Genomic DNA, 12,983 nt, shown 5'->3' on the forward strand with positions numbered 1-12,983 from the left:
TCCGGCTTTTTTTATTTTTTATTTTTTTTCAATCATTTTATTATTTTTTTTTTTTGCCAGTCCTGGGCTTGAGCTCAGGGCCTGAGCACTGTCCTTGGACTTTCTCAAGGCTAGACCTCTACCACTTGAGCCTCAGCACCACTTCCAGCTTTTTCCTATGTATGTGGTACCGAGGAATCGAACCCGGGTCTTCATGCATGCTAGGCAAGCACTTTAACCACTAGGCCAAACTCCCGGTCCCGTGGAGTAAATTTTTTTTTCCTAGAAAAAGATCTTACGTTGATTAGAATCACCAAGTATTAAACATTTGTGTTAAAATGCTTCCATAAAAAACACTTCTTGAGGAAAAAGAAGGTAATGAGATGGTTAAGGGGAATGTGATCAAAGTACATTACATATGAAAATGTCACAATTGCGCCCATTTGTTTTCTATAACCAATATTAATGTTAATTAATAATGTTAATTTAAAAGGCTTTTAATTGCAAGAGAGTTACATGGATCATTAATTTTCCATGGTTTAAAGCAGTTTAAAATACGTAAGATGATAATGAATACAGTATTTCTATAGATCTCAAAGTATCTATTTTGTTCTTTTAAAAATTGTTTTCTTTAAGCAGTTGTACAAAGGGGTTACCACACAACGAATCAGTTTATGAGTATATTGCATTTTGGTCAATGTTACTCACCCTTTCTATCACTCTCCCACATCTCCCTCCTCTCCACCCTTCCCCTCAAGTTATCCAGTTGTATTTTCACATTGTACATTGACTATGATGAAGGCATTCACCCTCCATTCCTCTCTCCATTTGTCTATCCTCTTCCCTTTGACCTCCTCCACTCCTGACAACACATGTTTTAGCTTCCTGGCATTCATTTTGTTAAAACTGTAAGTTTCAAGAATCCTTAATTAAAACCAAACGAGGGCCAGGAGTTTGGCCTAGTGGTAGAGTGCTTGCCTAGCATGCATGAAGACCTGGGTTCGATTCCTTGTTACCATATACACAGAAAAAGCTGGAAGTGGTGCTGTGGCTCAAGTGGTAGAGCTCTAACCTTGACTAAGTTCCCTTGACAGTCCCTGAGTTCAAATCCCAAACAACAACAACAACCAAACTAAGCACACTTTGACAACTTCACTCCTTTAGTCATAAACTGCCACTGACCTGAAGTCAAGAGCATTTTTTTTCTTTTTTTTTTGCCAGTCCTGGGCTTGGGCTCTGGGCCTGAGCACTGTCCCTGGATTTTTCTCAAGGCTAGGGCTCTACCACTTGAACCACAGCACCACTTCTGGCTTTTTGCTAAGTATGTGTTACCGAGGAATCGAACCCAGGTCTTCATGCATGCTAGGCAAGCACTCTAGCACTAGGCCAAACTCCCGGCCCCTCAAGAGCACTTTTGATGGCAGTGAGTGTGTTCACTTTGCTGGCACTTGCAATGAGACTGTCTGGATTAAAGTCGTGCTTCTCCAGATATGTTCCTGGACAAGTTACTATTTTCTTTCCTCTAAAATAGAGTTCATAACAGTATTTGCCAGGCACAAGTACTTACTACTTGCTGGTGCTGCCAGCAGTAGTAATAGGAAGGAAATGAATCTATCACTACTCCCATTATTTACACACTGAAACTCTGATCACATTTGAGATTTGGAGAATTCTAGTCTGAGACTTCCCAATCGCATGGAAGTGTGCACGTGAAAACTCTCAAGGGGGTGGTGGTGCATTATTTAGTTTGCAGATTACTATCACCTTTACTGCTTTCTTCTGCCTGCTTCCCTTTCTACGCTTTACTTCTCAGAATGCTCTTGCTAGAGGCCAACTCCATAGTTGTCCATCGTTTGTCTAATCATCAGCTTGGCCCATGGGAAGCAAATTCGGCTATGGAGGCAGTACACCGGACATAGCAACTTTTTAGACTATATATGTGTTCACGCAGAATTGAAATCTTCAACAGTTACTAGGATCTATTTCTGCGCCTGGAAGATTCTGTGTGAGCTATTCATGTGTATCAGGTGCCTACCCTACTCCAGACACTGGGTGCTGAGTTAGAAGACAACTGCCTAATCTTTGCCTCTGCCTGAAAGGAACGCCTTGTGGAATGAGGAAGACAGACTTGGAGAATCTGGTGTGTTTCGGTTGCTGCTGAGGTGGAAGTAAAAACAGGACACGACTGCACGCTTGTCTTGTACTGATAATGACATCTGAGCTGCTTTCAAGGATGAACACGTGTGACAAAGACGAAGGGAGGAATCGCAGAGTATCCCACCACGAGGCAGCTGAGAACTGCTAGAACATGAAGTGTGCTAAAAGGTTACATGTCACGCAGAGGGGATTTAGATTTTATTTGGTGGGCAAGAGAAAGGAGTCAAATAATTAATTGAAAAATTCAAATAAGTTTGAAGTATACAAATAACACTAGTTTGCATTTGTCCAGCGGGACTGAAGGCTATTTTGATGAAAATGCTATTTATTTATTTATTTTTTGTCAGTCCTGTGAACTCAGGGCCTGAGCTTTACCACTTGAGCCACAGCACCACTTCCAGCTTTTTCTATGTATGTGGTACCAAGTAATTGAACCCAGGTCTTCATGCATACTAGGCAATCCCTCTACCACTAGGCCAAACTCTTGCCTCTTCTTGTTTTGTTTTGAGTACTCTGGTTTGAATTCAGGGCTTGTCACTTGATAGGCAAGTGCTTCACTAGTTGAGTCATGAGAATTTGTCTGTCCAGGCTGGTTCTGAACCTCTTTCCTTAGAATTCAACCTTCTGAGCAGCTAGAATTATACACATGAGCCACAGGCACCCGACTAAGACTGAACTCTAGAACAGAGAATGAAGACTGGTCAGGAAGATAGTGCAGTAGTGCATGGTGTCGCAGTCCTGCAATCCTAGCTACTTAGGAAGCGGAAATTAAAAGTAGGCAGTGGAGGCCAGCCCCGGCAAAAATGTTAGCAAGTCTCTAATCTCAAGTATTTAAGTTGGGTGTGATGATGAGCATTCTAAGAATGCACACACACACACACACACACACACACACACACACACACACACACACTCTCTCTCTCTCTCTCTGAAGGCTCTCAATTTGGTCTCCTTGAATAGAAAACCAAAAAGCTGATTTCTGACTGACTGGAAGTGATACCATGAATTTCTTTTATTCTCAGTAAAAGGGAGTACAGTTTCTTAAGTTTACACTGGAACAAATCCTGGGTATTTTTTTGTGTGTGTGTTTGTTTGTTTAAAATGACAACAAAATAAAATTTTATTTGACCCTTAATGGTCAGGTTTTTATTTTTTCCAGTCTCTGGTCTTAAACTCAGGGCACTGACGCTGTCTCTGAGCCTTTTGTGCTCAAGGTTAGCACTGTACCACTTGCGCTGCAGTGCCACTTAGCACTTTTTCTGAGTCGTCTATTGGAGATAAGAGTCTCGTGGACTTTTCTGCCTGGGCAGGCTCTGAACTGCGATCCTCAGCCTCCTGAATAGCTAGGATTACAGGTGTGGGCCACCAGGGCCGGGCTTCTTAATGGTATTTTAAAGGCATATTTTATTTCTTTTTGATTGTTATTAAGTAGTTGTCCAGAGGAATTGCAATGCTATAAGTCAGGTTATGAATACTGAAGGTCTGAGTCCAGTCTTATTCCCCAAGGTCAAGCAAAGCACCAAGTGCATGACCTCGGGCTTGCCTGCAGGCCGGTCACCCAGGCCTTGGTCCCCAATGGATAAAAGCTTCCACACCCAAGGTGGAGTATTCCACCATGGGTCTGTCCTAGGACCTCGTCCCCGGCTTCCTAGAGACCACTACCCATCTTTTTATTTTTGATTCTTTATTAAGCCCTAAATAAACCTACCCCCAAATCCAGTCCCTAGCACAACTTCCAATCCTGCAGGAAGGTCTGTTCCCCTCACTGTTCCTCAATAAACAGTCCTCGTCTGTTGAGTCCAGACTATTCCTTTTCCATTCTCCTTCATTTTCTGTACAAGTACAACGCTTCTTGACAATGTCACACCTCCCTTCCTTCTTCATTTTCTCTCTGTAGTCTCCATCCCTGAGTTACATAGATAAATTTTACATAGCATCGATTGAACGATTGAACGTAACAACTTGCTCCATCCCTGTGTTCCCTTTTGTCCCTTCCCAAACAAAGCATGTTCCAATTTCCTGGTATTCATTTTGATAAAACAGCAATGCAGCTGTTGCCTTTGTCTTCCTCCTCTAAATATACCCTCCTTTAGTCAGTTTGTGTGTCAATGCATTGAGCCCTCTATATATTATCATATATGTTATCATGTATTTTAGGTATAAAAAAATCACATTTTTAGCCGGGCACAGAGGCTCACACGTGGAATCCTAGCTACTCAGGAGACTGAGATCCTGGAGAGACTCATCTCCAATTAGCTGAAATAAAACATGAAGTTGGGCTGAGAAAAAACTAGGGAAGTGGTTACACTGTTCAAAATGAAATGTACTGTACTTGACTTATGTAACTGTAAACCCTCTTTATATCGCCTTTACAATAACAATAAAAAGAATATTATTTGGGGTACTTTGAATTCTCTCTTTCTCCCTCTCTCCCCCACCCCCTCCCCCCTTTCTCCTGAGCCACAGCACCACCTTCAGCTTTTTCTGTGTATGTGGTACCAAGGAATCCAACCAGGGCTTCTTGCATGCTAGGTGAACACTCTACCACCAGGCTATGCTCCTGGCCCTCTCTCCCTTCCTCCCTTCCTCCCTCCCTTCATTTTGTTCAAGGCTAGTGCTCTACCACTTGAGCCACAGCTCCACTTCTGGCTTTTTGCTAGTTAATGGGAGATAAGATTCTCAAAGACTATCCACATCCAGGCTGGCTTGGAGCTCTGGTTCTCTGATCTTTGCCTCCTGAGTAGCAAGGATTACAATCATGAACCTGGGCGCTCAGCGGAAATTCTTTTTAAAGTTGCTTTTATTTTGTTTTGGAAATTAGCATATACTTAATTGTACAACTAGGTTTCATCATGATACTTTCCTACATTTTTCAGGTGTTACTGCGATGATTTTTGTAACATTGACTTTTTCTCCCACTTCACTTATTTTATAAATACTTAGATTGTGTTTAGCCACAAAGTTGTTTAGCTTCTGTTGGTTGTCACAGACAGTAGTGTCCAGACCCAGGACAGACAGCAGACAGGCAGACAGACAGACACACACACCCCCCACTGTCTAGGCTCTAAGTTCAAGTCCCTGGGCCAGTGCGCACGCGCACACACTTGACAACGGGTGGCGGGCGCTCGCAGAGGCCACAGCGGCGGGAGGAGTGGAGACCATAGCGGGAGGCGGGGGCCGGGGGCCGGAGGGTGGAGGCCGAGGGAGGAGGCGCTCGCCGCGGGGTTCCCTCGGCTTCCGGTCTGAAGCGGCCGGGCCGGGGGAGGGAGGGACGCATAGGAGGTGTGCGCATGCGCACTTGCGCGCGCCGGCCCGCGTGCGTCCGGGCGGCCGTCACCGCCTCCGGCCGGCGTCCGAGATGCCGCCGCTGTCCGTGCTCCGGTTGTGGGGGCGCCCGGGGCCGTGGGGGCGCCCGGGGCCCTGCACGGCCGCTGTCGCGGAGGGCCAGGCGCGCCGCTACGGCTCAGACGCCCCGCGTGTCCCCGAGCCCGCGGGCGGCGCGCGCGCCCACTTCACCACCCCCGTCTTCTACGTGAACGCGGCGCCGCACATCGGGCACCTGTACTCGGCGCTGCTGGCGGACGCCCTGTGCCGCCGCCAACGCCTGCTGGGCCCGGGAGCCGCCGCCGCCGCCGCCCTCACGCGCCTCTCCACCGGCACCGACGAGCACGGCCTCAAGATCCAGCGGGCGGCCGCCGCCGCGGGCCTGGCCCCGCGCGAGCTGTGCGACCGGGTGTCGGCGCAGTTCCGGCAGCTGTTCCGCGCGGCGGGCGTCGGCGCCACCGGCTTCCTGCGCACCACCGAGCCCCGGCACGGCGCGGCCGTGCGCCACTTCTGGGGGGCGCTGCGGTCCCGGGGGCTGCTCCGCAAGGGCCTCTACGAAGGCTGGTACTGCGCCTCCGACGAGTGCTTTCTGCCGGAGGCCAAGGTCACCCGGCAGCCCGGCCCGTCGGGGGAGCCCGCGCCGGTGTCGGTCGAGAGCGGGCACCCGGTCACCTGGACCGAGGAAGAAAACTACATCTTCCGGCTCTCCGCGTTCCGGGAGCCGCTGCGGCAGTGGCTGCGGGGCGACCCGCAGGCCATCGTCCCGGAGCCCTTCTATCGCGCCGTCCTGCAGTGGCTGGAGGAGGAGCTGCCCGACCTGTCGGTCTCCCGGAGCAGCCGCCACTTGCACTGGGGCATCCCGGTGCCCGGAGACGACTCCCAGACCATCTACGTGTGGCTGGACGCCCTGGTCAACTACCTCACCACCATCGGCTACCCGGACCCCGAGTTCGAGTCTTGGTGGCCCGCAACGTCGCATATCATCGGCAAGGACATCCTCAAGTTCCATGCCATCTACTGGCCCGCCCTGCTCTTAGGGGCCGGCCTGAGCCCTCCGCACCGCATCTACGTCCACTCCCACTGGACGGTGTGCGGCCAGAAGATGTCCAAGAGCCTGGGCAACGTGGTGGACCCCAGCGCCTGCCTGGAGCGCTACACCGTGGACGGCTTCCGCTACTTCCTCCTCCGGCAGGGGGTGCCCAGCTGGGACTGCGACTACTACGACGAGAAGGTGGTCAAGCTGCTGGACTCGGAACTGGCCGATGCCCTGGGAGGGCTTCTTCAACGGTGCACCGCCGGGAGGATCAACCCTTCCGGGACCTACCCAGCCTTCTGCACCACCTGCTTCCCCCGCGAGCCGGGGTCGGCCGGGCCGTCCGCACGCGCTCGGCCCGAGGACTACGCGCTGGTACAGGCCGTGACCACCTTACCCCGCCGGGTGGCTCACTACTATGATACCTTTCAGATCTACAAGGCTCTAGAGGAGGTATCCGGCTGCGTCCGGCAAACGAATGGGTTTGTCCAAAGGCATGCTCCGTGGAAACTGAGCTGGGAGAGCCCCGTGGAAGCTCCCTGGCTGGGTGCTGTGCTTCACGTGGCCTTAGAGTGCTTGCGAGTCTTTGGAACTTTGCTGCAACCTGTCACCCCAAACTTAGCGGACAAGCTGCTGTCTAGGCTGGGTGTCTCTGCCACCGAGAGGGGCCTTGGAGAGCTCTGTTTTCTGCCCCGGTTCTATGGACAGGCATGCCCTTTTGAAGGGAGGAAGCTGGGTCCTGACACTGGGCTGTTGTTTCCAAGACTAGACCAGTCCAGGTCTCGGCTGGTAAAAGTTCACAGGACCTAGCAACTCAATTCTTAACTGGCTTGCGGTAAAAAGGCGAAGATGTTAGTATTATTTTCATTTTTAAAGTTACACCACCTGTTTTGTTTTCTAAAGCGTTAGATCAGATGATCACTTAGTATGTCACTGTGAAATGAGGTCTTGAGCCTGTCAGGTGCCTAGCCTGTCTCCACTTTTTAGTCATTAAAGAGTCATTAACTAAAGTGTCTTTAGGGGAGATGATTAAAAGACAATCTGTTGATTCCTATTCCTAAACTATATTTTCAAACTACCTCTCATGGCATCTGCCTCTTAGGTTAATTATTAGTGATGTGTTATGTTGAGTAGGGATTTGGAGGCCCCCCAATCTCAATTTTTACAGGTTAGCTGTCCTGGGGTTTGAATTGAGGGCCTTGTGCTTGCTAGCAAGGCAGACATTTCTAACCCATGCCTGCAGCTCAGTCATACTGTGTTCTACATATTGGGTCTCCTGTTATGAAAGGATTTTTTTTTTCATTGAACCTGTACTTGCTGGTATCTTGGGTTAGATTTTTGCTCATCTTCATTCCCTTCCCTTTAAATTTTATTCTCCTAAGGAGGTAGCACTTGATTTTGTAGTCCAATCTTTGGTCACTGTAATATTACATTTGAACCAGTAGATGGCTCTGGTCACTCACATTTAATGACTTAAGAATAAGGTTTAAAATGTTCTGCTTTACAATTTCACAGATTTTTCCATATTTTTATTGCTTTCCTTTAAGGGATAATTGTGAAACCACTGCTGTTCTGATAGAAGGTAATACAAATACCAGAATTCTAGTCACTACTGAAAAACTACATTCTCTTAATATACTAATAAATTATATCAAGTTGTTATAATCTATAAAGCTCTTTTGAGGTACTTGGTATGTTAATTTTTTTTTTTTGCCAGTCCTGGGGCTTGAAATCAGGGCCTGGGCTCTGTCCTTGGACATTTGCTCAGGAATAATACTCTGCCACTTGAGCCACAGCACCACTTCCAGCTTTTTGTTAGTATCTGATACTAAGGAATTGAACCTAGGGCTTCGTGCATTCTAGACAAACACTCTACCACTAGGCTACACTCCTAGTATGTTAAAAATTTTGAGGCTGAGAGTTTGGTGTAGTGGTAGGGCCTGGGCACTGTCCCTTTGCTTTTTTTTTGCCCAGGGCTGGCTGTCTACCATTTGAGTCACAGCTCTACTTCTGTCTTTTTGGTGGTTGATTGGAGATAAAGAATCTCACAATTTTTTCTGCCTGGGCTGCTTTTCAACTCCGATCCTCAGAACTCAGCCTTCTGAGTAGCTAGGATTACAGGTGTAAGCCACCGATGCCCAGGTCACGATTTCTTTTGGTCACTCAGGATCTACAGTACAGTGCAGAGATTGTATAGTAATTGTTACGTGTTAATACATTTAATTTTAAGTAGTTTTTGTTGGTTATTTCTGCTGGCCTTTTAACTTACGTTATTAAAGGTTAAAAAGTTTGTACCTTATTCAGATTCGTTGTGTTGCATTTGTTGAAGGTGATGGTGAAGGGAGAACATTCTGATCAGTGCTTCAGGAATCTTAAACTGGACTTTTTTGGACTTTCTTGAAGGCCATAAAAGAGCGTCACAGAGATGTCAATTTACCAATTTATGTGACTACCACATGCCAGTGTTATAACTTAATAGGTAGATTTGGATAGTAGGCCAAAGTTTAAGAGCTTGCTTTGGATTATTCACTGAAGTATGGTAGCAAGCAGAGGGCGTACTACAAAGTGAAAGTATGCTGGCAGTTACTCCAGTTTATTCTAGGAGCCAGCATTGTTTCAGTTTCTGTTTATTCATTTGTGAGGAGAGGGATTTTCAGTTGCTTGGAAACATTGCTGGGGAAGAATGCTTGAGGGCATTCTAAAGGTGGAAGGAACATAAACGTTCCTTTGGATTGCCTATTTACCATTCTGAGCTTTTCATCTGATATTCTAATTCTGTGCTGGATTACCAGGCAGACATCTGGAGCTGGATGGAATGGTGGAAGATGGCCTTTGTTTATATAAACCAAAACATTTGGAAATCCACTTACATGATAACCTGTGCCTTTAAAGGACCCTGAAGACAGCATTAACAGTTCCTGTCATGGATCCATACAGGGTATTTTCCAGTTGAATGATCTTTCTAGTGGTCCAAAGAAAAAGAGGGCATGGACAAAAGGACAGGAACCTGGTGCTAGAGAGGAGGCTGAGTGCTGAGGATCATGGTTCAAAGGCAGCTGGGCAGGCAAGTCGATTGAGACCCTTTATCTCAGATAAACTACCAAAAAGCTGGAAGTGGAGCTATGGCTCAAATTGTAGAGCACTAGTCTTGAGCAAAAGAAAAGGTCAGGGATAACACGTAGGCCCTGAGTTTAGGTCCCATGAAATACACACAGACACACACACACACACACACAGACAGGATGTTTTAAGTAAAGGAATGGTAAGCTGGATGTGGTCACATGGTTGGTGAACCATCAGATTCTCTGTAGAATACATAACAGGTACAGAAATATCGTTTGGATATTGTTTGATTCAGCAGTGACAAGTGACAAGTGGCGACATTAAACACTGGAAGGTCTGTGGTTCTGAGGCATCATCCTCACCATGTCTGACAAAGGATAAAATGTGCAGAGCTCTAATGGTTCTGGATCAGAACTTGAATCTTTCCCACACTTTCTTGCAAATTCTGTGCTTGTGGACTCAAATATTCATTGGTGTATTGTTGGAGGTAGCATTTGCAAGAGGTGGCAGCACTACCTAGATCAGGTGTTCATATGCTGTCACCATAGGAGATGTCCCCTCAGGGATCACTGCCCCATCAATAAAGTCATGTAGGAGATAGTGGCCCATGTATATTTTAAGTAGCATTACGATATATAGAAGGCCTATTTTACAAGCAAACTCATAGATCAGGCACCTTAGGAGTTAGAAAACCTGTAAGAAACAATCTCTGATTTGAAGCTACAGTTATTGTAGAAGTCACCATTTTTCTTAGGACTTGTGGACTATTTGGGCTGTGAACAGCCCAATAAGTTGAATGTGAACTTGATGCCAAAAAACTTGGAAAAGCCATAGACTGGAAGATGGACCCCTCCCCCAAGGTTGTACCTGTGATTGAGATATAGTTTATGACAGCAGAGTTACGGTCATAACTGGTCAGTCTATAGGTCTCAAGCAATATTGCCTCAAAAGCATGAGGTGCCAGAAGGTGACTGTACCAAGGGCATTTGAGTGGAGATGGGGTCATGCATCTTGTGACTCCATTCTTTGCGTGTTGTGGCAGTAGGAAGTTGCATTATGACAAGCTATGGGACACAAGAAGTCTCCCAGTGAAGATTTGTTCCGTAAGGCTATATGATATGATAAATTAATTTCCCACTGTCTGCAGTTTTACCAGATACAGAAAAACTTAGTGGTGAGGTCTAGGGATGCTAAAATCTTAGTGGGTGCTTATCTTTTGCCAGAGTGGAAGCGTGTGGGCATGTTGACCACAGGTTTTTGCCCCACAGGTTACTAGTTCAGAGGAGGAGGACAGATTAGAGAAACCAAGAGCATAAATTCTCGAGGAAAGCTAAAGATAGTATGGAACATATTAGTGTAGTGCTATTGTCCCTTCTTGCAGGATGGATAGAATTTTTTGTTGTTGCTGTTGCTTTTTTTTGCCTTTGTGGGCTAGAGCTCTACCACTTGAGCCACAGCTCCACTTCTGGCCTTTTGGTGGTTTAACTGGACTTTTCTGGGCTGGCTTCCATCTGTGACCCTCAGATCTAAGCCTTCTGAGTAGGCAGATTACAGGCATGAGCCACCAGCATCTAGTGGATTAACTCATAAGACTAAGTTGACTACTATTTCTGGAAGGACGAGAAAGTAAACCAAGTTAATTAAGGTAGATTGAGTGGGAAATTGTGTTTTATATCTGGAAAGAAAAGAAGTGCAAGCTAAGATGCCACCAATAATTATTTTGAGGAGGGATGAACCAACTAGAGGTAAAACTTTTTGTTTCTACGTAGTCAGGTTACTCTAGATCTACATTCAAGGAGCCATCTAATGGAATAGCTGCCATGTTTAAAAAACTCAGTTTAAGATTGTATCAAAGTCACTTGTTTATATTTTCTCTATAGAGGAAAAGAACTCCTGACAGCTAGACAGTATACCCTTGACCCTTGCTTCTCATGTGTAGCCAAGCATGAATTGTCACCAAAGAAAGAAAAGACTTTTTGTTGGTCTCAGATCAACAAAAATTCAGGGCCTGGTCCCTGTCCCCGAGCCTTTCTGCTTAAGGATAATGTTCTATTACGTTGAGCCACAGGGCCACTTCTTGTTTTCTGGTGATTAAAAGCCCAGACTGGCTTTGAACTACAATTCTCAAATCTCAGCCTCCTGAGTAGTTAAAATTACAGGTGTGAGCCACTTGTGCCCAGCTTAGGAAAGACTTTTATCCCTGATCATAACTTAACTGTTTGTGGCAGAGTGACCATGGACTTTAAAATCCATAGTTCCTAACTTAAAAACAACAATGTGTGTCTGGGAGTTTGGCCTAGTGGTAGAGTGCTTGCCTAGCATGCACGAAGACCTGGCTTTGATTCCTCAATACCACATACATAGAAAAAAAGCCTGAAGTGGTGTTGTGGTTCAAGTAGTAGAGCTCTAGCCTTGAGAAACCCCAAGGACAGTGCTTAGATCCTGAGTTCAAGCTCCAGGACTGGAAAAAAACAAAAACAAAACAAAATAGCAAGATGTGAAATGCTAGTTGTTTCAGAAAGCAGTAACATCTATAAGAAGAAAATTATGGATCAAAGGAAAGATGAGTTTGTCCTTGAGTCACTAAAGAATTGTACATGAAATGTGCAGAAGGCCTGGTACACACTGCAGATAACTCAGGGATAACTGGAAATGGCACAGGAAAATGGTACTGACCGTCTCATGCATATATACCTTTATTAGTTTACAATCATCAGTTTACAGAATTTAAAATGAGGGAAAACGAGGGGAGGGAGGGAGGAAAGATTTAAAATGAAGATGAACCTTTAAAAGGTAGAATATTACTGTGATAGATTTGAACTATTATTGGTCTTATTTTATTTTTTTTTTGCCAGTCCTAGTGCCTGGGCACTGTCCTTGGACACTTTTTGCTCAAGGCTGGCACTCTGCCACTTGAGCCACAGCACTGCTTCTGGATTTTTCTTTATATGTGGTACCAAGGAATTGAACCCAGGGCTTTGAGCATGCTAGGTGAGCACTCAACCACTAGGCCATGCTCCCAGCCCTAATTCAACACTTTTTAATTAATATTACCAATTATATTTTTCTGGACTAAAGTATATTTAAAAGCATAGTAACTTAAATTGGAGCACATTAAATAAGACTGTTTCAGTAGTTTGGCTTTCTTTGAACTAGTCTAGAAGGTTGTGCTCACTAAAAAGCTGTAAAAATTGAAGTTGGTAAGCAGATTACACATTTGATGTTAGTCAAACAATATATTTTTTTGATGCCAGATAAAAAAGTGAGAGAAAACTCAATTCAGCAGAAAACAAGGGATTAAAAAATAGAAATTAGAAAACTTACATGAAAATAGCAGAGGTATATAAAAACATAACATACAATAACATTTTATATAATAACCTATCAAAAGACAATAGAGTTCAAGATTAATCATAAGACAGCAGGT

At 45.6% G+C, this 12,983-nt stretch overlaps 1 protein-coding gene across 1 annotated transcript; it reads left to right on the forward strand.

Moving 5' to 3' along the window:
- Window positions 1-5,478: 5,478 nt before the first annotated feature.
- Window positions 5,479-8,199, forward strand: Mars2 (methionyl-tRNA synthetase 2, mitochondrial). Its single transcript, XM_090354548.1, has one exon. It carries the CDS (start codon window positions 5,495-5,497, stop codon window positions 7,301-7,303), a length of 1,809 nt encoding a protein of 602 aa, XP_090210674.1. The 5' UTR covers window positions 5,479-5,494; the 3' UTR covers window positions 7,304-8,199.
- Window positions 8,200-12,983: the final 4,784 nt, after the last annotated feature.

The sequence above is a fragment of the Megascapheus bottae genome, chromosome 21 (assembly GCF_031878675.1).
Source record: "Megascapheus bottae isolate mThoBot1 chromosome 21, mThoBot2.hap1, whole genome shotgun sequence".
In the NCBI taxonomy this organism is placed as follows: Eukaryota; Metazoa; Chordata; class Mammalia; order Rodentia; family Geomyidae; genus Megascapheus; species Megascapheus bottae.

Bases quoted from the DNA above. Each gene is read 5' to 3' on its own strand.
- Mars2 (XM_090354548.1), top strand. From the start codon at position 5,495: ATGCCGCCGCTGTCCGTGCTCCGGTTGTGGGGGCGCCCGGGGCCGTGG.